We start from the raw sequence: 27,646 nt of genomic DNA on the forward strand, positions 1-27,646 counted from the left end.
AGTAGCTGGTGCCCAAACGGATAGGGTTATTCTGCAACCTTCGTTTTCAAATGGGAGCGTTACAGTCTCCTTCCGTCTTTCTTATGTAGTAGATGAACGTTAATCATTCACTGATTGTGGATTTCGCATAATTTGTGCAAATTACTGTATTGGAAAGGCCATGCATTGTATAAAATTTTATATCGCACTCGTGATGAGGTGTTTTGTTTGTGTGGATAAATTAGGTATTTTCGGTAAAAAGACCGTGTACACGGCCCAAACTAAACGGCTTCAATTCAAAACAGCGTTTTTATTGGGATTTACTTCTAGCCTTTGTGCTAACGCACCGCCCTTTATTTGTTGTTTCTCCGTGTACATACATACATGCATACATGCAAACATGCATACATACATACATACATACATACATACATACATACATACATACATACATACATACATACATACATACATACATACATGCATACATACATACAGCGAATCAGAATTAGAAATGAGGGGCTCGTTGAAAATAAGACAGAAATAAGAGTTGGCAGCAAGAAAACCTCGGAAAGCAAAGGGGAGGATGTGGTAGGTCAATGAAATAGATAAAGAATTTGGAAAGAAAGAAATAAAGTGGAGAAAAAATGCCCGCAAGGTGGGATCCGAACCCACCACCTCCAGAATACCGGTCTAGTAGCGTAGTGGTTATCGCACCAGACCGGTATTCTGGAGGTCGTGGGTTCGGATCCCACCTTGCGGGCATTTTTTCTCCACTTTCTTTCTTTCTTTCCAAATTCTTTATCTGTTTCATTGACCTACCACATCCTCCCCTGTGCATTCCGAGGTTTTCTTGACTGCCAACTCTTATTTCTGTCTTACATACATACATACATACATACATACATACATACATACATACATACATACATACATACATACATACATACATACATACATACATACATACATACATACATACATACATACATACATGCGTATGTACGTACGTACGTGCGTACATACATATATGTTCAAGAGTCTCTGTCTTCCCGGATGGTTTGCGCGTGTGGGCCTGTGCGTGATAGAGGTAGTATTAAAGACATATCAACTGAACTGTATACTGACTCCTAAAGAAGAAAGTAGTCCCATCACTCTTCTGTTAGTACCAAAAAAATGTGCCGTTTCCAGATCCAGCATGTGTAAGTGAGCATTGTTTTTTTCGTAAAACATGTGCGCCTTTTCCTCTTGGATTGAAGTGATAAAGCTAAAAAATAAATTAAGACAACAGGGTCCGAAATATACTGAATCAGGTAATAGGTAACGTTTATGTGTGAAATTGAAATTTCATTTGTAGAGCGCTCTTGCGTTTTTAACATGGTATTAGCTAGTCGTTCTCACCGCTCAACTGACATTTTGTTAGCAGAGATAACAAATGCAATCCTTGCAAACTTCTCATTTTCATATGTCCGACAGGAGAGTAGAGAAGTTTCCGTGAAGCCGTTTAGCAGCATACTTCTACAGCAACATTGCGTTACAGTAGTTCTCCCTTTAGCGAAAGCACAGGCTTCTATGGCGGGGAAGTATTCTGAAGCGTTGGGGATAAAAGGTATAAACGGGCTCTGGGCAGGGTCATGTTCGGCATTGCACTTCCCCCCAAATCTATTTGTAATTGTCATGAGGCGAATTTGAACCCTCTTGCTTCGTTGTCTACGAAATTTATGCACTGTGGCCACACAGACCTCTTGGAGTGGATGAGGAGACTAGTTAGGGAGACAAAACAGTCTCGCTCTCCCTTGCTTCTAATCTCTGGGAAACCCGGCCCTGGCTCTTGCTCGTATTTAGAAATTCAGACAAGCGTAACCAAAAGCCAGCTTAGTGAAGGAGAGTCTGTGCGAGAGAGAATCGCTACAGATTACGTCGCTCCTTCAAATCCGTTTACTTGCAGGTCACGTGGCTGCTTTATAACGGTACTCAAAGGGCAAACACAGCCGCCACCCTTGCATTGCATAAGCGGAAACTTCGGAGAGAACTATCCCCGAAGCCCTTCCGCCACACCGACACCTGCGTGGTGGTAGCCCGCAGCTTAGGAAAGCGACAGGAAAGATTTACGTTTCCATTTGCGGCGCGCCAAGTGGCCGCACCAACAAAACTGGACCCTCGCGTAGTATGCGCACGCAATACATGCGTGCCGGACTGCTTGACCGGAGCGCTGTTCTTTCCGGAAGGAAGTGGCGGAGAGAGGTGGGGAGTGGCGGCGAGGGCGCAGCGTGAGTGCGGCGAGGGTTGCGCGGTAGTTTCGTCGGCGGAATCGAGAACAGGGAACGATTGCGGAGGGCCTGCTCGAACTGCCAGGGTGCAGCTACCGAGCCGCAATAACGGCGAACGCCGGGACAAACAGCCGCAATGGGCCAACTCTCACCCGTGCGCCCCTCTTTCTTGTTCTTTTCTCCGATCTCCTTCATTCGCGAGTTTGCGATCTCGTTCTGGGCACGTCCCCAATGCCGCCGCCGCCGTCAAACCGGAAGGGGCTGACGATAGCGTCTGCCCCTCTCCACGACGCACCTTAGCTGCGAGGACGAGATGATGGCGCAACAAGCGAGGGCGAGGGAAGGCATAAAAGGGGTTAGTCTAATCCTCAGCCCGTCACTGTTCTGTGCCCGCAATCAGGCAAGCAAGGGCCCTCCGAAGAGCCCCCGAGGACCGTCAGCCACCCTTCGTGAAGACATCTCCCGGACTGAGCGCCGGAATTCCTGGACCGGAGTAGGGCAGCCGTCACGGCCCAGTGCGCGGATCGGATACAAACAGGGGGCGAACGCGCCTTCCCTGAGGACGGACGTTAGTACAAAAGTGAAGCGTTGCTTTCTCCGGGGCAGCAGCCATGACCTTGAACAGATACTTTGTCCTCTTCCTCATCGTGGTGCTCTTGCTGATGATGGTGCACTTTGCGGAGCCGCACTACCACCACCACTGGCTCAAGCACAAGCTCAAAAAGCTCATCATCCTCAAGCAGTGAGTACGCGCGCAGGGCGGCCATCTCTCATGGCCCGTGAAATAGATATCTATTCGTGAAGGCTATTGGGCTAGTATGCTCGCAAGGTATGCACTTTCACATATGCTTTAGCACGCGTATATTAAGAGCAGCTGTGACGTTCTTGCAGCGTGTGTGCGCTCGCTCTACAGGCGCTGGTTTCTTCTTTTACACTAACGCCAAAAATTAACCTACTGTAACGTGTAACAGATTTTTAGACCGCATTTTACAGTGGCACTGCAGTGAGCGTCAAAACGTTTAGAAGTTCGGCTTTGCTTGCCCTACACACATATGACGGATTGCACGAAGATGTTTGGCTAGCTGCACTTTGTGCTGATAAAATGGGCAATTAAATACTATCTCATTCCAATAATTGTAATTGCTGTGACCGTATGAGGGGCAAATCTTCATCTGCAGAAAATTTCCAGAGGGACAAAAACGGGTAAGCTTGAGAACATTGAATTTCTTTCGCAAAGGCCACATTTTTTCAACAGATAGTTGTGCGAAAATACTTCAAGCCTCAGAAACCTTGGTAGCGCATTAAAGATTTGATTCTTGCTGATTCGCACGGCCCAAAAGCCTTATTTGCTCCAGATTTGTCCAAAGACAAGAGGGTTGTTGTTGTACCTAATATTAAATAGGAAGGTTAGAGTCCTGCACATATCGGTTTCCCTCTGTGAGTATGGAGCTTGCGGTTCCGAAAACAAAAAAAAAAAAAAACGCCATAAATATTCTTCCAGGTGTCCACGTACGCTTATTATTTAACTAAAATTTTGTCGTCACATTTAGCTATACGTATTAGTCCTTCGTGTCAGTCAAGGACATTACATCGCCTTCACACGCAGTTTTTTTATTGGCTGTTCTAAGACGAATTGCCGAGCCAGTCATTTCCTTACCTTAGCGGCACTCATGAACTGAAACCATACGCCCCGCTAACGCTCGACATACAATATGAAAGGAGGCAAGGGATCACGTGACATTTAATTGAACTTGCTGTCTGACCGAAATGATCGAGTTGATTAGCCAACTTATCAAGCGTTGTCCAATACACCAATGTGGGCACGTGCTACGCTATGATAGGCTTCAGAGTGCACGCACAGACTTCACAGTCCGCACACAGATTTCTTGTGGCTTCACCTTGCTGCATCCTTCGCCTCACCACCTGCACTGCCCCAGTGCTCTCTGCCAACAGATACGCAGGAGGAGAGACTAAAGAATGCGACGTTTAGGCAAGAGAGCCTTCAGTTTCGCTCTCCCTCCCCAGTGTAGCTCTGGATAACTCTTACCTAACCTGAATTACAAAATAGCTTTACAAACAAAATCTCAGAGAAAACTTGGTGATATGGCGTTCCTTTGCTGTTCAAATACTCTGTAGCAAAGTAGCAAAAGCAAGAATTAATCTGCTGTTTTGATTTGAGAAAGATAAATAGATCTTAGACAATTACTTCACCATACTGTAAATGCGCAAAAAGGTCGCGAACAACGGTCAGTTTCCATATTGTAAAATCAACAAAGAATTTGGAAAAGCTGGGGGGACACCTCGAAAACCTGAAATGAATCAATATTCATGGTGGCGCTTGGAAGAACCACCTGCCGCAGGGGAAGTTTTCGTCTAGTGAAAGCATCTTATTGAAAAATATTGAAACATGTTTGAATATTACGCGTTTATTGGACACTGACGTCACGCGTCAGCGAACAAGTGAAAGGCAAGGAAGAAGAAGACGAGTGGCACTAGAGGTAAAAAGAGGAGGTAGACGACGTTCCAGCTCTGAGTCTACGAGCAGCGCATCCTTTCTGGGCACAAGTTTGCCTTGTAAATAAACCTTCTCCAGTCCTCATCCGTAACCATCGTTACAATATGTAACTAAGCTATTTTTTATGAAGGTCAAATAATGTTACGGATCTAAGTATGCTGTTGTTGATTGTATATACCGTGGATCACATTGGTAGCACAAAATACACTAGCACAAAGAGCTCATAAAAGACGCAAGGAGCGCTGGACCTCCCTGGATTTCACTTCCCCTTGTTATTTTGAGCTGCCAGTATGATCCAGTCAGAAAATAGGCCGTGTACCTGTTTGCATCGCTGCTCACGTGGAAAGATCTCCTGCTACCCCAACTGTGAAACGCCCTTTCCGTGCTGCCCGTCCCACTGCTCCCGCCCCTCTCACTGCCCCTATGACGAATGAAATGAAGGTCTGCTCAACTGCATTTTTTGCTTTATTCGGGTCGCATCTCTTCGGACTTTATTTGTGTTGTGGTCGTAGCAGCTCGGACCGACACCTAGCCTCTTAGCGGTTGCTATATTATTTCATCCAGCTTTTAACACGTTTTGTGTAATCTTTTACAGCGAAGCTGTTAGCCTATCGTTGGTCGGAAAATTTCGTGTCGTAAACAAGAAACCCAGGCAGAACCTAGCAGTTCTTGTCCAAGACGCGAGCGCATGCGTCAGGCTAAACAGGCGTACAGCATAGATAGCTCAGTATTCGTGCAAAGAAAAAACTCCAAAACGAGCATCGAAACCGCATGATGAATGATGAGGCGCCGGTGAACAATGGGACCCCCCTCCACGATGCGTTCCGGTAAAGATTGGGTTTGCAGGTGCTCTCGAAATGGGAGGGGGGTTAACGCCATTCGAGGGCAAGCGCATGCTTCCGGCTAGGCAGCACCCAGCATTTGCTGCCAGAGACGCCGAGCGCAAGCGAAAAGCCCGCCGACACCACGAGGAACATTTCATGCCCTCCTCCATCAGCATCTGTAGTGGTTTACAACAGCTGCTCTGGGTATCCAGTTTTTTATCTATTATTTCATCCAGTTTTTAACACGTTTTTTTATTATTTGCTACCATAAAGACCAATCAGACGTGTACTAAAGAACATTGGTACTGTCTGTTCTGCTTATATTTTACCTCGGTTAGCGTTAATGACCGTTGGTCATTAAGGGCAACTGAGTGGATCCCTAGGCAAGGGAAGCTTGGCAGGGGGCGGTAGAAGGTTAGATGGGCAGATAAGATGAAGAAGTTTGCGAACAAATTCATCGAAGTTAGCACAGGCGCGGGATAATTGGAGATCTATGGGAGAGGCCTTTGCCCTGAAGTGGGCGCAGACTGGCTGATGATGATGATGATTATGATGCTTGAAGCTTCCTGTGCGTGGAACGATGACATGTGTAATGCTTGCCAGCACCTTTAGTAGTTTGATAAGGTCTATATTTGAAGTTCGAGCGTTGTCACTCGTTTTTCGGCCAGACTGTTGAATCGAGTTCCCTACAGACAGACAGACAGACAGACAGACAGACAGACAGACAGACAGACAGACAGACAGACAGACAGACAGACAGACAGACAGACAGACAGACAGACACAGAGAGAGAAAGTTTCGCGTTTGGGTAGCCGAAGAAAGTCTGTCGCCCTTAACAAAATGTTTTTTTGTGGCCTCAGCACTCTCCACATCCGAGGCTCATTGACGCCGGGCAAATAAGAGGACCAGTGGGAGCCGTGGCACTGACACATGCATGACCACTCGTTCCAGCTGGGACGCGCAGAACTGCAGTCCTTGGCCGCATGGGTTTGCTCTTCGTTTTCCTGGGGCACTACTACCAGTATCACTCCGTCTACATTACATTTGCGAGTGGTATAATTGGTTTCTTCGAACATGCTTAGAGACATCGTACTCCCCTAATGCCAGCTCTGACAGTTGCGTGGGCGCAGTCCTACAGCTATCATGGCCGCTTTGCAGGGGCTCCTACGGTGATATTGTACACAAGCCGGAAGTTTTTCGGTTGTGGTTCAAGTACGATCCGCAATAGAAAGGTTGCAAAAAAGAGGCGATTTTTCCATGGTCACGCTCAATAGAATTCAAGAGCGTATGCGACCACCGTCACAGAAAATGCTATGACCATGGAAAAAATGCTCTGCTGACGAATTGGGCAACACACTCTTGGTACAATACTGGTTGTATACTATGCGACATCGACTGCGGGAATAAATTGGTCGCAGTTGGCACAGGGCCGGAATTATTGGGGATCTATAGGAGAGGCCTTTGCCATGCAGTTTCGTAGAAGGGCTGATGATGATGATAATGATCTGGTAGTAAACATGCTTTCTAGTTACACGTACAGCTTAGGAGAAATACCAGCTGGCCAGAGAAGGGGAGAAATCCTGAGAGCGAAGTATTCCATGCACTTTCATGATATAAATGCCGAATGCAAAACATTACCGTCATCTCACCAGAGGAAATTCGTAGCACCTTGCAGTATGCAGCTGTGTGCTGGGGCATCTTACAAATCACGTAACTAAACTAACCTACTATTTTTCCTGGGTACCTGTATGGATAGGTTCGTAGTGTTTGCCAAACTGCGAGCCCAGTGCTTGTCACATCACCAAGGTCCCACAAGGATGCTCTTGTATATACCTTTGTATTTAAGCAGCAATGAAACGAAGATAATTCACATTGAAATTAATTTATTAGACGTTTCCTCACCCATAGTGAAAACAGAAACAGCTATTTGAGTCGAGAGGTGACATCGAAGAAGGTTTAAAGCTCAATCCAGACGTTACCTCTGCACAATTAAGACAAGCAGGGTTGAATTGCGCAGCATTATAACGTCACCCGAATATCTATTGCCACAGCGGCTAGTATAAATATTCGCGTTAAGCTTCAAATTTCATAACGCTTGGCGAGGTTACCTGCCCAATTTTTCCGAGAAACTGCTGTCAGGCGATCTTTGAGGGCATGGTATGTTAATCTATTTTTTCTGAGAAACTAGTGCAGTCATTTTGAAACCCATCGCGTATGTCAAGCCTGTCACCAGTAGCATATTCAGAGGAGCCATCGACCTCCCAGCACCACGAGAAGTAGCGCCATTAAGCCTACAATGCGTGCCCCCTCCGCCCTATTTCCTCATTATACTTCCGGATCGGTGAAAAACAGATCGAACTTGGACGAATACAAGCCGACAAGAAATAGGTGAAAGCGGCATGTCCTGCATTTCTTTTCAGCCGGTATTCGTGTAATCGCAAGCTGTTTTCTTCCAGTTGACCACGAAGTGACACAAATCAAACCACTGTTCCGTTATATCCATCTGCCCCTACCGTAGGGGCACTCTGGATCAACGTCTGGCCATCACTTTACTTCGAATACTGTGAAAATTCGATAAGAAGATATCGTAATGTATTATAAGGTACAATGGTGACACTTAGTCTGGGTGACCAGTGCTAAGGTGCTTTTTATACAAGAGGCAATGGGCACAGCAAAATGATTTAAAAACAAATAAATAAAGTGAAAACACAATTAAGTGTGGTACAGAGCGGCCTGCTATGCACCCAACATTGTTTTCTCTTTCTTCCTGTTTCAGCCTGAAGAAGCTGCACATTCTGCACCACCACCATGGATAGCCACCGCCAACGGTGTTTATGAACGCTCGCTAAAGCCTCGCCATGACCTTCGCCATGACCTTCACCTCACTGCCTACCGATCATCACCTCCTAAATCAAATCGTCAGGACACATATAGGCATTCATCATTAAAGATATTATAATATCTGAATAAAATAGAACTCATTTCAAACGAAATGTTGTCGCCTGATTTTTTTTGAAGGCGCAATGGTTATCAGTAATGAAATTTTGCCGTGTGGCGACTTCGTTGGCGTCACTATAATCCGAAACTGTGTGCTCGCGTGGCACCGACAGTGGCATCGCCAGCCACTAAAAACTGAGAGCTACCACCTCGCTCGCGTGGCCCGCAACGCAAGCCTCGCTCATGAGACGGAGAGGAGGGCAGAGAGAGAAACGGTTTTATGAATTTTGTCGTTCTCAGGGACCTTTACACCCAGATATTAACAGTTTTAGTGCACTTTACATTCACCCCATAACAAATTTTTTTACCCAGACACTGACAGACCAAACAGAAGGACACGGCGCTCTTTGGCCACAGACGCCCTTGCGTCACTAAACATGAATCCTGTCCTTCTCACAGTCCTTGTCATCACGTCTCCGTCCCTGCCGTTTTTGCGCTGCAGTAGCAGTCTTTGAACTGCGTCCCATGGACTGCTGAGATTGTTGGTGAGGTTTCAGAGAAGTTGCGATATATAACGCTGTGCAGTGGGAATTGGTTGGAGCATGGGACTGAGCCAGGTGTGAAGGTATGTCTGTCCATGTATGTAGCGCGTGTTCATTGCTTGCGTAATGACTGCAGCAGAGAATTTTGGTGTACCTTCAGCCAGCCTCTGCGATTTGGATGTGATGCGTTAGTAGTGTGTCTGTTTGTGCACGTAGAATGAGAACACGGCGTCAGGACAGGCGAATTTTACATGGTAGGGCAGGGTGAATCGTGTATTTCTGATGTTTTGTAAGTTCTGGCTGCAAGTGTGATGCGTAGCTTGGCGGTGCATTTAGTGTCGTAGTAGTGCGGTCATGGGGTGAGATTGTCCGGATTATGAAGAACACCTTGAGCAAAAACACGGCACCTCATTCCCTTTATACCTGCGCATCCAACATCCAGAAACCCAAAGGATTGTAGCGTGAAGGTTGGGATGATTGCGCATGATTTTGGTGAATGTGTGGCGCATGCAGGGATAAATGTGGTTCTCTCAGAGGTGGCCATTTGCAGGTTCGCTGTCATTATGTCTGGTATGTCTTCATTTTAGTGAGCGTCTATTGCTCTTTTGGGAATAGTTTGAGGCTCTAAGGATGTCGGCACCGGCACCCGAGGCACATTGCTGTTGTAGAGAAGGCATCGCGGTCAAAGCTGTGGTGCCTATCTCGTGACTGTGTTAATGTCACGTCCATGAGTAACTTCCCGTTGTTCCAGTTAGTACGTATACACATTTTGTGTAGGGGCTTGAAGCTTGTATTGGCAGTACAGGACGATGTTCGAGACTGTGGTGGAGTGTGGTGAATGTGTTATGTAAAGGCATTTGGGTGTGTGCCCGTCCCCGTCTTTCTAGCGCTCTTTGTTTCTTCATAATGAACCCGTACCAACTCGCCCAACTTGCCACCTTGGTGCTTCTCTAACCACTTTATTAAGTAATTTTTCTCTCTTTCTGTCTCACTCAACTTCTAGGCCACAGATTTTTAAAGCTAAAAGCTTCAAGTGCCCTATTGTGCGAAAATCCCGCGTTGCTGTTGTTGCTGCTGCCCTGGAAAACCCATTTATGTTCGTATAGGAATAGAACCTGGGAACGGCCCTGACCTGGGTCTCCAGATAGAACAGAGTGCGCGACCAGCGCCAACCTCAGCAAGTTTCCAGCAGTGGAAGAACAGCTAACTCAGAAGAAATAGGTGCAATAACGGAAAAGAGTGCGGAAATCAATCTGAATTTTAATGAGTGCCAGGAGAAGGGAGCATAAATATCTCCGGCGGAACGCCCACGAGGTGCTTCCGTCACGTTTGGAGCTTCTAATGGATGTTTATGAACGCCTATTTCCAGTTTTTGAAGTGTTAAGCAATATTCGTCAGATTACACGTGGGAATTTGTATCTACCGTATCAACACAGAACCAGGAGCCGTCATCTTTTCCATTCCAAATGGAATGGAGGAACGTATGCTCTGTGAACTGAAATACCTGCCAAAATCTATTTGAAGATTATGCTGTCAACAAGCGAGAATTGACAGTTGCCATTGGTGGGGCCAAATAAGCATCAACACGGCAAAGTCTACTGCCATGGTCATGGCGCCATTTGATGGTGATTACGAAAATCTTCGCTCTGTTCGCCGGACAGCCGAGTGCCGTTTCAGAAAATCCCTACTGCCAGACGACGTCCGAGCTTCCAGGTGCGCGTAGAAGCGCGTTCAGAAGCACGTGACCAAGCTTGCCAGAAACCGCTGGGCTCAGTTTTGTTAAAGCGTGGATACACGCAAGCCACTGACACGCACATGGCAGGTGTTTCGCAGCCTTAGAGCCCCACCCAGACACATCCACCCATTTTCTTCTGTTGCCCTTGTTGTGACTTGCGTGGTATGATCCCACCGTTGCCACCAGTTAGAGAGTTTTAGCTGACCGTTTTTGACGCTCCGCTATGCCCCGACGTCCCGCTCAGCACAACCGGAGCGTCAGCAGACGAAAGGCTTTTAGCTAAGCGATAACCGTATGTCCCTCGACGGTGAATGATTCGCGTGACTGGTCGTTTCGCGTGCGCGTGTAAACCAAAACTTCACCCCAAAGGAAACATAAGAATTTGTATTTGGTCACCCAAACGAAGCAAAATACCGTGTTTCTTGGCCTCATTTAACTTTTTTTTGTATAATGTACTCGCTGACATGGTATAATTTTAATAAATAACAATAAAGAAGCCGATAAAACTTGGAAGAGCCAAGCGAAGGCTGCCTTTCTCGGCGCTGCATAGAAGCAACCCCGCGCTTCGGTAGACGTTTTTCGCTTCCGTTCTAACGATCTTCAAGGTGTGTAGCACCATTGCCTATTCGGAAGCGCTTTCGTGGCTTCATCGCTCGTGTTTCAACTGAAGAAACGAAGTTCGCCGTAGCGCGCTCGCATCGCGGGGGCAGCTATGTTAAAATTCCGTACGGTAGCGTGAGCTGCCGCGACGGTCCGCTAAGAGGCCCCGGTTAGGGGAGCGGGGCCACTCTCCGGTAACTCCGGTAGCGCGCTAGCGCGCCACGCATGCGCAATGGCGCTCCTGCTTGCTATCGGAGCGGAGCGGACCGTCAGAAACGGTCAGCTAAAACTCTCTGTTGTGATTCCGGGTTCCGAAAATTCATCTTCGTAGCGTGACTGGTGACCGAAGACGTTGATCAAGAGACCGATGCTTGCTGATGAAGGAGAAAAACTTTATACACGTATTTACATGATGAGTACAAGTTTGGATGCTGTGCTTCGAACGAATTGCCCAGCCAGCAACATTAACAGCAACAGCAGGAGCAACAGCAACAGCACCACTCGGCGGCCCGCAGCACGGACTGGTTTTTCAAGCCAAAGTCCCAAGAGTTCTTCTAGCGAATTCAACTCCCAAATGTCTGGTCCAATTACAGACCCACAGTCTCACGCACTAGGCTCCGCCATCTCGTGAAACCATTTGGGTTGCTTGCCCCCATGACCACGAGGGAGAGGATGCGATGGCGCCGCTGGTACGGGAAGACCTTTCCTAGTACGAGGCGCGCTTGGGTGCTTGACTCATGCTACTTGCCGATTACCGATTTCATGGCCCGCGCCTCCGAAGTAGTAATCTTTTTTGTCTCTGGTGTCTCTATTCATCAAAATCGCCCGTGCGGGAATGGCTCCTCGTTTCAGCTGAAGTTACTCAGAGTTGACGGGTGCGGCTGCCGCAGGGTTAATGAACCGCTGTATTCAATGCGGATTGACACGTGGCACGAGCCGATACGGACGAACGCGCTAATTAGCGCTGAGGTCGGCGCTGGGGTTGGCCGGGTCCGCAACCCAGTCAATGCCCTCAAGTGCATGGAGTCAGTGAAGTAGACGTTGGGGAATAATTTTGTGCAAAAGTCCGCGCTATATACAGCGCCCTTCACTGATTCCCGTGAAGTTTACAGAGTGGTTTCTTACACCTAATTATGTGATGATGGATGAGATCTTTACCACCAACAGGCTACGTGCAGCGTTGAATTTGTCCTCCTCTCGTGGGCCTCATGGAGTTAGCTACTCGGCTTTAAGACATTTCAAGGATTTCAAGGATTTATTAAACATGTTTCGGTACATACACATTGCACGTAGTTAATAGTACAGAAGGAGGTCCCAAAGTAAAACTGTCGGGGGGACCTCCTGTTATTAAATGCGAAAATGTTGTTAAAAAATATGAAGGCAGACGAGGTACGGGTCAGTTTAGCACGCTTATTGAATATGCAAACACTATATCAAGTAATTCTGCAATATTATCTCAGAAAAAAAAAGGTTTGAGTACTATAAATAGGGGGAAGCACAAAAAGTATTATTCAGAAAAAAAAAAAAAAAACGTTAGCAAGCATGGTCTGAAATTACTGTACAATGAAGAAGCAATATTTTGTACAAGTACTAAAATTTCGCAGTTAGGTACGGATCAGTGTAACACGCCAATAAAATATGGAAGCACTAGAACAAGAAATTATACAATATTGTTAAGCAAAAACTACCTTAAACTACTGCTGAATGAACGCATAGAATAAGACAATTTAATTGTTATTGGTAATGAATTCCATAGTTGAATGGCTGCGAAAATGGCTGTTTGTTTGCCGTAGTTAGTGTAGACCTTAGGCAGCAGTAGGTTAAGGCCTTGTGCAAATCTTGTGGGGTTGGTGTTTGTTAGGTGGGAATCTAAGAAGCTACTAATAATTATGCCGTGCGTGCGAGCCCGAAAGATGATAGCACCCAGTTTTAGTTGAAAAGCAAGTTTTAGCGGTGGAATCTTCAGAGTGGTGTAGATGGGAAGCGCCGATGCGTTGCAAGGGCTGAATGTAATTAGGCGAACTGCTTGGTTTTGTAAATGATGGAGACATGACAAATGAGTAGAATATGTGTTTCCCCATGACGATACGCAGTAATTAAGATGACTGTGAACAAATGCATAGTATAGAGATATCAGGATATGTTTCTGAAAATAGCTTCGAGATCTAATTAGTACGCGTATACCAAAACCAATTTTTTTTGTAAGTGATTTCACGTGGAGATTAAATTTCAGATGAGTGTCGAGTAGAACTCCGAGGAATGTTACTGTGCGTGACACAGGAATGGCGGTGCGTTCAATGGCGGTTGTCACGTGTCCAGGCGTTGAAGATCTTCCGCTACGTCAGACGTTGTTCGCCACACGTGTGGAGACGGCAGGCAGGCATCTCGGCAGGAAGGCGCTTCAGCAGTTGCTCAGTCTACATAGGACACATCGTGGCGGAAAGGCCGTGCTGAAGCTAGCTGCGAAATTTTCTCCCCGGTACCGGTTGTCAAGCCAGGAAAATTCCCCATAGATATAAACTCTTACCGACCAATTGCATAGGAAAGCTAATGCAGAAAATGCTACTACGGCGGTTTGTCTTAGACATTGAAAACGGTATGCCCAGCCGCTGTAAATGTCACGGTTCAGGCAATGAAGGAGCAGCATTGACAATTTGATTGCCCTGGCAACCGATATCAATGCACAAAAGGCTGCGAATGTCTAAATCGCCTTGACCCAGGTTAAAGGCGCAAAGATTCCGTGTTCCAATTAAAAGGAGCCGATTGCTCAAGCTTACGCCAGCTTTGTTTGAGGCGCAGTCAGAGCAGCACTGCTCGTATAGCGGTTTTGCCGCCGCGGAGGATTTTATCTTGATTTCACCGCAGCTGCGCCGTACCCTTGGCAGTGCATCACGTGACTCGTCAACTGAGCTCCACCCGCCGCCGCATTCTCTAACAGCCCGGCTACAGTGAACTAGAATAGCCCGGCGCCTGTGCCACTGCCGGCTTGGCGCATGCGCTCTCCGAAGCTGGGCCACGTGACTCGTCACGTGCATGCGAGCTTCGCCATGAATGAGAGTAGCCCCGGGCCGCCTTCTCTTCTCTAAGCGTTCGCGGAAGCTGGAGGCTTTCCCTCGGATATCGCCCTGCGAGCCGTTTCACTGGAGGAATGCAAAGCGCGCGAAGCTAGCATCAAAGACAGAGGAAGAGCGAGCCGCTCGGCTTGGAAAATGCTGGAAGCGGGACCACAACCATAGGCAAAGGCAGGCTTTGGACAAATAGTTTACTAATTACAGCTAAACCAAAAGTTAACCAAATGAAACCAACACCTAACCAGGCTAAGCCAAGCTTTTGCTTTCCATATCCTAATTTAGCGGAGCTAAGCCGCAGCCATTTTTTAACAGCAGACCTCTTTGGGCTTTTAGTTCCGCCTACAGTGAACTAGAATGTCTTGATCTAGTGGCGCGAACGGAAACGCTCTGCAGCGTTCGGCTGAAGAAAAACGCGTCTACCGCCGCCAAGGGCGCCACTGCGCCTTCTCCGAAAACGGTGGTGTGGTTGAACGGGCCTCTGCTTGAGGCGCTCGACAGGTATTGCCGCTGCCGTTTTAAGTAATGCACTTTATAAGCGACCCCAAACCATCCACCGCCGGCGTTGGCGGCGGCGTCGGCGTCCGCAGTGCTCCTCTATAAAGAAACAGCATCCGGCGCCAGGTTTCGATCCGCGGACTTCGCGGCCGCAGCGCGACGCTCTACCGACCAAGCCACAGACGCGACGTGACATCAGCGTTAGTGACGCGCCTTATATCTTTAACGCATTCAAACTACGTCGTCAGCGGCGTGCGTTGGCGACTCAGCGGCGTTATAGCGGCTTGATAACTGCGTGGTGTACACGTGATACTACAAACCCGATGGAAGAGATGGAAGAGAAGGCGGCGAGGCGGTGGGCTGCGGGGGCCGAGCGCAAGCGCCGCAAGCGGGCCGACAACCGTGCATTCGCACTTTCACATTCTCCCCCTCGGGGAAATGCGGGGGAATTTTTTTAGTGTGGTACAGTAATTAAACTTTATGGAAGAAAGATGCTCACTTTTGTTGCCCCTGTACCTTTCTAGGAACGTTTTGTTGGTTACCAGATCCGTTTGAGCCATCGAGCAACGGCTAGAAACAAAGTAGCGCTGTGTCGTCTGCTAGCGGCGCAGACGATACGAGCGGATGTGCGATGCGTTGGCGGCGCGCGGTCAGACAGACTGCCCGTCTGTTTATGTTCGAGGCCGGCCTTGCATTTTTTGCGTGCTTTACGTTTCCGTGATGTTCCCCTACAGCAGCAAGAGGAATGCAATCGTCAGGTAAATAGTTATCGCGATTGCTGTCGAATAGAGGATATAGACAGGCCGGATAGCTGCGATGCCAAAACGAAGGACGGACACCTATTGCTTTGCTCCGGGTTGTCGCAGTGGTTACCCAGGTTCTCCCAAGGCATCTTTGTTCACTGCTCCCCTGGACGATGAACTGCGCAAAAAGTGGGAACAAAATTTGGGAAGACTGGATAAACCCTTGACCATATCTTCCGCCGTCTGTGAGCGCCACTTTGAGCCCGAGTGCATATTACGGGAGTACATCCACGTCATAAACGGCTGTGAAGTGCGACTTGCACGCGGGAAGCCGTCACTGGCACCAGGTGCAGTACCTACTATTCTGCCTGACTGTGCCTCGAATTCTGTACGGAGCACGCGGAAGCCGCCATGAAAAAGGCGGGCAACAACAAGAGTTTCACTTTTGTCAGCCAGCAAGAAGCCACGACAAAGCTCAAGAGCCGAAATAGATGAGGTGCGCCAGCCACACCTCGAGGCTTCTCTCTCTCCGCAGGGTTCACCAAATGAAGTCGCAAGTTCTGTGGAATCGGATGCTTTCCCAATGAGCCTTCTTCAAGAAGTCAAGCTTCCTTCAAAGTTCCGGTGGCGGCTAAATTGCGCCGAGGATGGAAACGTTCTTTTCGCTACCACATCGATACGAAGAGAAGAAAAGCTAGAAATTTTTCAAGAGAAACCCGTGCTCTTCTGCCCACATGACGACAAAGTGTCGGCGCAAACATTTTTCTGCGGTGTGTTATGCGGGAGCGGTGAAATAGATTCCCTAGCTGTTGCGAACAGTGTGCTGGAAGAAGCTGACGGAATTCCGGCCTGCAAAGGGGTCATGACGGCTACGGAGTTTAGTGATGTACTGCACGTGCTAACACCGAAGCTGCGATCTCAAACGACCACGTTTGGAGACGCTGCCTTCAGCACTAAGTGCCTGGGGAAAGTTTCCTCTGAAGGTAATTTGTTCACTGCAAACTTTGCTGCTGAGAAAATCAGCTGTATCAGCATCTTGCGAGTTATTCTCTCGTGCCAACCGCGTTTTTTTTTGTTTTGTTTTTTTAGGTGCCGTTTCCGCAGAATGCAAGGCCACACGGAAACGTCTGCAAAGTAGGAAGTCCCGCACCTCACGACCAAGAGTTCACGTGGCGAGAGGAAACGTCGCAGCTAAACGATTGAAGTTTGAAAAACAAAAGGCTGCACGACTCCGAAACCGTACTAGAGCCCTACAAAAAAAAAAAAAAAAACTTGCAGCAACAGTGGCCAAGAACACGAACATGTCTGAAGACGCCCTCACTACGAAGATGGCGGGGCTTCCTCCCAAGCAGCGTGAGGCGGTGTGTCACATTTTCAAGTCTTCCTCGCGGAGAAGCACTAAAGGCATGAGATATTCAAATGAATGGGTGTTGGAGTGCTTGATGATGAAAGTGAAGAGTCCTGCGCTGTATGAGCACCTGAGAAAGGAGAAAATACTTGCAGTACCCAGCAAAACAACCCTGAGGAAGTATCTGAAGTCGTACAAAGCAGGGTTTGGCTTCAACATGAAAGTTTTTGACGTGCTGAGGGAGAAAACGAGCTCGATGGATGAGTTCAAGCTGCATGGAGGCCTCCTGGTTTACGAAATGAAATTGCCTGAGCATTTGTCAGTCAACAACGGTGGTTACATTGAAGGCTTCGTGGATCTTGGCCCCTTCACGTCAGAAGAAGATAAGCACACCGTCTGTGACTATGGGATGGCAATACTTTTCGTCCCATTTGTTGGTAAATGGACTCAGGTGCTTGCAGCATTTGCCACGAAAAACAACATAGAAGGTACCTTGTTGGCAAAAATAATGCTGGAAACCGTAATTTTGGCGGAGAAATCAGAGCTCACAGTCGACTTCATAACAAGCGCCGGAGCAACTTGGAACAGGAAGATGTGGTCCTTGATGGGAATTCGTGCATCTTCAACAAACACGAAGTGTAGCGCACCGCATCCTGTTCATCCAGAGCGTCGGCTCCACTTCCTATCGGACTTTCCCCATTTGATTAAGTGCCTCCGCAATGGCCTGCTGACTTCCGACTACGAACTTCCAGAGGGGGATGTAAGTGATGTTTAGACAGGTTGAACCGGCTTCATCATGATAATATTTATTTCATCTATGGAGGTGTATAAACTACAACCTTTTTTTATATTTTAGGTGTCTCTTCAGGCTCTACGCGAAGCGGTGGCTTTGTATGGAAAAAATATTGCTCTGCAAGCCCTGCATGGAATCTAGTCACACAGATCCCACCGATTTCGAGGTCCAGAGGGTGTCACTAGCTTTCCAGCTCTTCAGCGACAAAGTGATCAAGGGACTGAAGTTGTACAGGGAGGGGGTCGAGGAAACGTGCGGGGACATTTCAGCTACGCTTCATTTTTTTGAGTGAGTATACGAAGCCAATTCCTTAGCAGGTAACAATTGTTAGATGTAACCATGCGACACCAGGCTTGTACGTCCTGATGTGCGCTTTAAAACGTATGCTTTTGTTTCAGGACCATCCGTGACCTCATCCAAGTGATGACATCTCGCTTTACTGCTGAAGCTTTACGACCAAATTCTCCGTCGGTGGACAAGCTACATTACTTTTTGACCTTCCTCAGTGCGTGGGAGAAGCACACCAACGGAAAGGATGGCTTCTTAAGCCAGTCGACAGCTACAGGACTGCGCGTGACACTGTCCAGTGTGCTGTCACTGTTGGAGTACCTCGCACAACATGTAGGTTTCAAGTACGTGATGACTAGCTGTCTCAGCCAGGATCCTGCAGAGCATCTCTTCGGAATCGTGAGACAGTCGCCCGGCTGCAATTCGCACCTGACGCCTCAGCAGTTCGTGGTTACTGTGAACTGTCTCGCATTCAAAAACCCTGCCCATTCTGTTTCCAAGGGGAACTGTGAGCCTGGCGTCCTTAGTTCACTGTTAGATGCAGATGCTTGCCAAAAAAGGGCTCCCAGCGGCAAGCAGGAACTCGTGGACAAACTCCTTGATCAAGGCAACATCGATGCAGCAGACACAGCGCTCCTGCGAAAGCTTCCAGATCATTCCCAAGAAGCATTGAGTGACAGCCGGCTAATTTTCTACATAGCTGGCTATGTAGCGAGGAAGAGTATATGGCAGACTGGCTGTGAAAGCTGCCTAAATTTGCTTTTGATGACCAAAGAAGAAGCGGGAAACTTAAGCCTAGCTGAGTTCACGCGTATGAAAGTCAACGGAAGCCTTCTATACCCCTCTGCGCTTCTCTACCAGTTTGTGGCTGATTTGGAAAATGCCTTCACTACGTGTTTTAGCCTTCGCGAGTTACACTCGGACAGCATTTTTGATATTGTGGAGGTGGTAAAGGCAAAAAGGGAGCTCCAGCTTGGCTGCCCTGACCACTGCAGAAATGTGGTAGAAGAGCTCACTGCTTTTTATCTAACAACACGCCTTCATTTTTTCACTAAGAACATTAAAAGCAGCAACACTCGAACGCGCCAGGCTCCGAAGTACTTGAAACTGAGTCGCACAACCTAAACTCGCAGGCGTCTTGCTTTGTTTTGAACACCTTTATACGACATAACTTCGCTTGTCTAGGCCATTGTCCTGACTCCCGCCTAGGGAAAATGCGTTTTCATTTTTACCTTCCAAACTTTCTTGCACTTCCAATAAAACAAAGCTCGCCTTTCTTGTATTACTTATCGGCCTGTCAATGTCATGCACACGCTGCAAGTAAGACTCGAAAACATTTGGGGTGTAAAATATAGGGAACAGAATAGGACACCTAAAGTAATTTTTTTTTCACTCTCTGACTAGCTGCCTGCCAGAGACGCAGGTTAACCTCGTGTCTCGGGTAAGAGCAGCTGCCACGACTCGAGATATCCGGACTAGGAAGGCCACCCACAACAGCACTTTCCGCTCCAATAAACGTTTCTGTACTCCTGCTCCTCCTCACTCACGGGTGCTACTGGACGCGTGAATACTGGTTATAATTTGCTTCCGTAGAGGAAAATTCACAAGTAGGTTCATGCCGGCACTTTATTACAGTAAATACAAAAAAGTAAATTCATTCGTAAAGAATTAAACATGGCAGTTGTCCACCGGCAGCACATCGAACGCGTACGCTCGTATCGATCGTCTGCGCAGGTAGCAGACGACACCAAACAACTCGATTTGTAGCCGTTTCCCTACAGCTCAAACGGACAGATTTGCACCAAAACGTTCTTAACAAGGTACGCAAGGTACGGGGGTGCCAGACGCGAGCAGCCGTTTTTTTTAAATGCGGAGCATTTCTTAGGCTCGCGATGTCACTCGTCGATGTTGTCGGCGCCGTCCACACGCTCACTGCGCATGCGCGTCGCGTCGAGACGCAGGTGCGCGTCTCTCCCCCGTACCTTCCTCGCTCTCAACAACAGGTGCGGCGGTGCGGGAGGAGTGCGTGTACCCCGTGCGCTCCGTCGCTCTCAACAACAGCTGCGGCGGTGCGGGGGGAGCGCGTCTGTGCGCGCATGCGTCGTAGCTACCCGTGCGCTGCGTCGCGCTCAACAGTAACGGCGGCAGGGCGTGTACACGTGATAACGGCGTGATGGGTGCGTGGAAAGTTCGCGCGCTTGTGTACGGAAGTGTACGCATGCGCGTCTCTCCCCCGTACTCCTCTCCCTCGAACGCGGGCGGTGTGTATATAAGCGGCGTAGCGCGCGTTCGGAATTCAGTCAAGGGCGTCTTTGCTTGGCTTTCGCTTGACTTGACGCTTTGCTTGACTCGAGTAGATGCGATGGAAGCAACGTCTTCACCAGTTACGCAATCGCACGACCGCTTCTCAAAGACCCCTTGACAGTGCACTTTAGCGACCACAAAGCAGTCATCCTCTCCGTCCAATACAACGACGGCACCATGCAATAAAGACAGACTTTAACGTTACACTCCTTGCTTTCGCTTCTCCTTCATTCAATAAATAAGAATAATAAAGACGAAATAACAATTAGGCATTCCCAAACCATACCCAATTACGCAACATTCACGCGATACCCCCACCACTCTGCGACGCATTTACTCGAGTTCCCCCGTGGGTAGATGCGGGCGGTTTTTTTTTGTGAAGGTTAATTACTTCCCAACATCGGATCATTGACAGCCATAACCACTGCCGATCGCCTGAAGTACAGCGACTGCCACGGCGACGCCTCCCGAAGCGGGCGCAGTAGCGCCACCTGGCGTTTTCTACATAGAAGAGAACGCCCCTTCCTCGCCATTCGCGCCACTAGATCATTCTAGTTCACTATAGTTCCGCCATTAAGAGTTACCAGAAAAAAAATACCAAGAAATATATGGAGCGCACGTGAGCGCGCACCTTGTGAGGAGCGTCCGGCGTCGTCCATGCTTTCGCGTGGGCTTGCGCCACATGAGAGACTCACAGGAAATTCCAAGACAAAATATCGAGCGCACGTTAGCGTGCGCCTCGTGAGGAGCCCCCGGGCGTCAGCCAGCCCGACCTTCGAGAGCACTGTGCCCGGCGTTCATGGCGTGATCTCTCGCGGGCTGTTCTCGCCAGTTCACGCGCGTTCGCGCTACAGACGCCGAGTTCGCGTAGCCGGTTTCCGCTGGTTTTAGCGCGTGATAACGCAGTCCAGAAAATGCAGTGGTGGTGTAGATGTAGAGAATCCCCCTCGCGTGCAGAAGGACCGTGGTTCGAATCCTGGTGTCGGACAATTCCCACCGGATTAAAAAAAATCGCGTATTGATGGAATTTAAGAATGGGGCTTGGGGTGCGGCCTGATCCCGGCGACCATTGCCGGTAACGCGCGCCCTCACCAGAGCAGGATTGACCACCCTGGTGTAGTAACGACCACAACCTCCCATAAATACGCCAATTAACCCACGACCCTCAGTCTCCAGTGGCTGCAAAGCAACTGACCACGGCGGCGGTCAGACCTGTGATGCAGCAGAGGGTGTTAAGAATCCCTGGAGCCGGAAAGGCCGCCATTGGAATGTGAACCAACGCTTAAATGGGAACCTTATCTAGTGAAGCGAGTCTAGAGGTGTTGTTCGAGGAATTACAGGGCATTAAATGAGATGTCATAGGGCTTAGTGAGGTTAGGAGGACAGGTGAAGCCTTTACGGTGCTGAAAAATGGACACGTCCTATGTTACCGTGATCTAGTGGACAGAAGAGAACTGGGAGTGGGATTTCTAGTCAATAAAAGCATAGCTGGCAACATATAACACCGTAGCATTAACGAAAGGGTACCAGGTCTTGTAACTAGGCTCAATAAGAGGTACAAACTACAAGAGGTACAAAATAAGAGGCACAAAAAGGTACAAAATAAGAGGTACAAAAGAGGTTGTACAGGGCTACGCGCCCACATCCAGCCACGACGAACAACCAGTTGAACGCTTCTACGAAAATGTGGAATAGGCAATGGCTCAAGTGAAAACACAGTATACCCTAGTTATGTGAGACCAATGCTAATGTAGGCAAAAACATTCTGGGGACATGGCAGTTACCATGGCAGGCTACCATTGTCCCTGAAGAAAAAAGAGTATGACAGCTGCATCTTGCCGGTACTCACCTACGGGGCAGAAACCTAGAGGCTCACTAAGAGGGTTCAACTTAAACTGAGGACGACTCAGCCAGCAGTGGAACGGAAGATGATAGGTGTAACATTAAGGGACAAGAAGAGAGCGGAGTGGATCAGGGAAAAAACGTTTGTTAAGGACAATATTACTAGAAATTAAGGAGGAGAAATGGACGTGGGCGGCGCATGTAATGCGAAGGCAAGATAACCGTTGGTCATTAAGGAGGGTAATAGAGTGGGTCCCTAGAGAAGGCAAGCGTGGCCGGGGGCGGCCGAAAGTTAGATGGGCAGATGTGATCAAGATGTTTACGGGGATAAATTGGTCGCAGTTAGCACAGGACCGGGAGAAATGGAGATTAATGGGAGAGGTCTTTTCCCTGCAGTGGGCGTAGATCGGCTGGTGATGATGAACGCGGTCCATTTTGGAGAGATGTGAAAGGCTGCGGACAAAATGATCCGGGCCTGCCAGTCATGGAGAACTTCCAGCGGCAAGTTCGGAAATCCATGTCAGGTGCAACAGCCGGGTCTCCGACGAAGGGAGGGGGCCACCAGCTGTGTGGTTTCCCCTGTCTTGCACCAGTAGTGCAAGCTTCGCCAACTTTCTTGCGTTGCAGTCCTTGAACGGTGTCCCGGGAATTGCTTAGCCTGTTGCTAAGGCTATAGAGACGTCCCTATAAGCACTTTTTGTTTCGGATATGAGTCAGTAAGGAGTAGAATATTCAAATTATTTAAGGCGTCTTGGCCACGCCTCCTAGCACGTTAAAAAAACGCGCCCTGACAGTCAGAACTGTGGATAGCCGCATTTGGACACAAAAAGTTTTGGCTGCGGTTCACAGTCAATGGGAATATATTCACCGTGCTTCGAAGAGCAAATGGAAATTCTCTGGCCGCGTTTCTGGCACTATGGATGTTTGGCTTCGGTGGGAAGACGGTCACATATGAGAAAAAAACGCTTCAAACGAAATCATGAGAGAGAGAGAGAGAGAGAGAGAGAGAGAGAGAGAGAGAGAGAGAGAGAGAGAGAGAGAGAGAGAGAGAGAGAGAGAGAAAGCAAATGTTTATAAAGGAGAAGAGGTCGGAATGGACTCATTTTGAGACAAACACACGGTTTTAAGCAACTCGCGTGTGCACGTCCATGGAAAGGAAAGAAATAGCCATTACACTTTGTGAAGGGGTTGACCGTAAACGTTTTTTAGCACACTACATAAATGTGAGGCAGAAATGAGGTGAAGGTATGAGCGAATTTAATTTCTCTGGAGCGTTGCTGCCGTACATTTGTAAGAATACACTAATACACGCGCACACTGCCTATCCAAGTGATAAGGCATAAAAGCCCTAAGTCAAATCATATTTTGGTTATGGGAATGGTGTCGAATATTAACTAATCTGCTTGCTATGCACATCCAAGAGATCAGACGTAGAAGATTGACTTCCAAATTGTTTTGTAGGGTGTGCGACCTTGGTGGCGACCGCATGCTAATATCACACACCCGGACGTTGGTATTCCAGAACCTCGCCCTAGGCAACACTTCGCGCTCAATGATACGTGGCATCATGAGAGTTCTTGTTCTCTGGCATCAAAAATACACACCGTAGCATGACAATCATCGCCTAAATGGAGTTGGCTTGGCTGCAACAGTCACAAAATATTGCATGTGGAATTTAGAAATATTGAAATAAAGAAATGCCGTGACAAAACAGTATTGTTTTTTGTTTTGATGTAAGGGGTTCTCTAATGCATCTGTGTGTGTATGTGAATCTGAGTTGTTTTTACAAATATGAGCGGAGGTTTCACAATACGCACACAGTTTTTGTGTGGTCTATTCTACTAATGTTTGCACACTGACCCCCTTGGCTCACCCAAATGATTGAATTGATTAGCGAATTTATAAAGCACTTTTGGCGACTATAACAAGCCTCTGCGTATATTTTGCACGTGCGCAACGCGACCATTGTTTCGCCGACGGTGAGGCGGCGCGGCGTGGGCATCACGTCACGGAGAACATCGGCCGCATGGTAAAGCATTGGATTTGATACGGTTAGGTACGGGCCCCGGCGTAGTTTTATTTTGACTAGCTGAGAACGTGCTTCATACACATGTAATTGTAAAGACATAGGTGGAATGCAGGTTGATGCAGTGTGTTTGCACTAAAATAAGGTTAAGCTTTCTACTGCTTCGGATGAAGTACCAATGGTTTACGCACATAAAAGCAAACTATTAAAAAACTCTAAGCGGGATGCGAAAACCAGAACTCCGGCTTTAATGTGCTAAATCATCTTAAGTAAGGAAGCACAATGGGTTTTAAATGAGGATGCACTTATTTTCAGCAGTAATCCGTTAAAGTTCATTGAAATGCGTGAGTTCACGTGGCTAATAGTCAAACAGGGCTCAACATGGATTACTTGTCATCATATTTACATGATTTGGCACTGATGACTTCTCATAGACCTCTGAAAATGGTTTATTTTTTGTGTAACCCACTGCGAAGAAACGTCCAAGCATCAAACTTTCTTCGACTGAGGACAGAGCTCCCAAGATCCGCTGTGACAGAATGGTTGCTTTAAATAGAAGTCTGAAAAAGGCTGCATAATAAATTACGAGTTCAGTGTAATGCACAAGGCAAGCTTCAAACTACGAATGCGATAAAAACAAAATCATATAGTTATCCGTTTGAATCGGTAGACAGTAGTACCAGAAGGTACGACTGCACAGTACATGTTGGCCACAGAGGCGACCGTCCACCGCAACACATTTTTCAAAGTTCAGTCATACGCTTGTACTCAGAACAACTGTATGCTCGGTTACGAAGCGGTACAATGCAAAAAGCCACGTACCGCTACGACGAAACCAAAAATCTCTTTCGCGATCGCTATGTAATTGTGCCTTGCAAAATATACGTAAAAAACGCGCAAAAAAAGTGAAAGGAAATCCACATTGGTAAAGAAGGTTACGGTCAGACCCATTTCAGATATACTGATGATGGATAGGGGTAGTAAAATTGCCAGTGACCGTGAACATATAGAAAGAAGTGGACTCGGGGGGTGGGGCTATCGCAGCGGGAGGAAGACGGCTTTGAAGAGGACTATGGCGAGTCAGTGGTGTTGTCGTTGAGCGCTAAATTGGTCGCCCATCTTGGGAAGTTGCCCAGGTCGAACATGGTGTAGCCGACGGTCAGCAGAGACAGCAGCTCGAGCAGGATGGTGACAATCTTGACGGGAAAGCCGATCGTAATCTGCAGATGGAAACGGTTTGCTCGTACAAGGGTGCTGCGAAACGCCATAATTGTAGTCATCTAGAAAACCAATAATAAGTGCCTGGCACATGAACAATGCGACATTCTGTGTCCAAGTGAATGCAGTCCGGGCACTGACGATACGACGCAGAACTTAATTAAAAGTGGTGGTAGCTAGGCTCTAGGGGCGGATCAAGGTTTTTCTGAAGGGGGAGGGGGTTCTACCGGTGATGATGATGATGGTGATGATACGGGGGAGGGTAGTAACTTTTTTATTCACCGCAGTTTTGTAAAACCAAAATTACTCAGAATACAAAAAAAAAAGAATCAACTAGACTTTTCTACAACCTGAGCGATCATCTTCTTAAGGGCATAAATTCAAGAAATAATGGGGACAAGACATCCCGATCCCCCTCTGGATACGCCAATAATAGGATACTCTCCGCATTTAAACGGATCTTCAGGATACTGAAATACCCTTACTTAAAAATGCAGTGAAGTGACCTAATGCTTCTGAAACGTTCCGTACTACGGAATTATGGGAAAACAAAATTTGTACCTGCTGACACAGCCATGGAATGAAAAAGAGGAAGATGCGGCCGCAACACATGATAATAGAGTACGGTATTACGTTACAAGAAATTGACACCGGTTTTTTCTTCGTACGACCGCCAGAAATACTAAATCATGCTCCGCATGAATTTCGTATACGGAGTACACGGAAAACATACGGAAAACACAAGGTGCCGTATTTCGCGCTTTAGTCTTCGACTTTGGGACCCTTGTCTGAAAAATCTTGTACTTTTGTATTTCTTGTCTATTGCATTTCAATAAACGTTTCTTCTTCTTCTTCTTCTTCAATTAAAGAGAAACATGAAAATTTTGTAAATGTTTCTTTTCTGACAAATCATTTGATCCTTTTGTTTTTGGAAAGATTCTCTGCCTTAGTTACTCCTGTGTGCACGATACTCTGTACGGCTTCTGTATTCCCATAATTTCGATAATACGGAATGTTTCATTACGGAATAGAGCATTGCTTTAATTTTATTAAAATTGGCGCAGCTGGCACTACTGGTGCAAGGCTAGTGAACCAGCATAGCTGGGGGTCGACATAGCTTTTCTCCACACTGACAGCGGATCCCAGAAGAGACGGAGCAGATAGAGCAGATCTACGCACGTTCCTCATACGGCGAACGGCGATCCAAGGCTGTCACCCTCGACATTAACGGCCGCCCAGACACCGTCGCATCCAACCGAGTCAAGCCCGCTTACGTCGCCTGCCTCCGACCCTGCTTCAACGACCCCACCACACATTTCCCACCTCCAGCCGATCAAAAACGTCACGTGGGCAGCACAACGGCCTCCGGATCCACGGGGGAGCCCTGTAGCGACGGGTGCGCCTTGGCTCCGCCGCGCCGAAGAAGACGACGACGAAGGCGGGAGCTCCTCGCGTGCCGCAAGCCCAGGTGCAAACCTTGACGACACCGGGTGGTCCTCACAAGGCGCATGGTTGGTATTATTTTTGCGAAAGCCAGTGCGCCAAGGTGGTGCCGGGAACCTCCCGCAGAGGGAGTTTATTTTCTTGGTATTTTTTCTAAAACCAGCGGACCAAGCTCAAACTCAAACAGCACTGCTCTTAAAATCCCTGAAATAAAAACTCACCTCATGGCGCTGGAACTCAGTACGCAAGAGCTAAAAGCTGTGGCCCTACCCACTCGGCCATAGAAAGCGCAGAAGTTCGTTTGAGCAGTTTATCAAGAAAATTGCGGCACTGTCAAAAGCTAACCCCACTACGGCGCTAGATGTGACAGGAAGTGCCCGGCATCAACTGACTTGGTAACGGAATGTCGCTTCTGGACGCTCATTCTAATGAGTGCAGCTTTCGCAGACAATGTTTTGAACCTTAGTGCCCAAAAAGCAAAATTTTAATTGATTGGATTCGTGCACTAACGGTGAACGTCACAGAGTGCAGCGTCATTACGACTGTGGAGTAACCATCATCCCCGCGTGCTTAAACCGCATAAAAATGAGGAAATGCGGGCTTCGGGCTGGCCGAAACGTATAACTTCAGTACCTGAAAACGCGTGCACTTAGTGGAACGCAGCAAGGAATTT

General features: G+C 47.8%; 1 protein-coding gene and 1 long non-coding RNA gene across 2 annotated transcripts in view; one reads left to right on the top strand and one right to left on the bottom strand.

Moving 5' to 3' along the window:
• The first annotated feature begins 2,299 nt into the window (after positions 1 to 2,299).
• LOC144173409 (uncharacterized) lies at positions 2,300 to 8,560 on the top strand. Its single transcript, XR_013323256.1, has 2 exons — positions 2,300 to 2,991; positions 8,365 to 8,560. It is a non-coding gene; the product is annotated as an uncharacterized LOC144173409 (long non-coding RNA).
• Positions 8,561 to 25,382: 16,822 nt separating this feature from the next.
• The window catches only part of LOC144175408 (Na(+)/citrate cotransporter-like), a 68,204-nt gene continuing 65,940 nt past the window's right edge, over positions 25,383 to 27,646 (bottom strand). Inside the window, exon 13 of the mRNA XM_077704489.1 lies at positions 25,383 to 25,532. Coding sequence (XP_077560615.1) covers positions 25,383 to 25,532 — 150 coding nt within the window. The remainder of the gene's footprint in view (positions 25,533 to 27,646) is intronic.

This window comes from Haemaphysalis longicornis, unplaced genomic scaffold, assembly GCF_048455015.1.
Source record: "Haemaphysalis longicornis isolate Haplotype H1 unplaced genomic scaffold, Haemaphysalis longicornis Haplotype H1 scaffold_3, whole genome shotgun sequence".
Lineage (NCBI taxonomy): Eukaryota > Metazoa > Arthropoda > Arachnida > Ixodida > Ixodidae > Haemaphysalis > Haemaphysalis longicornis.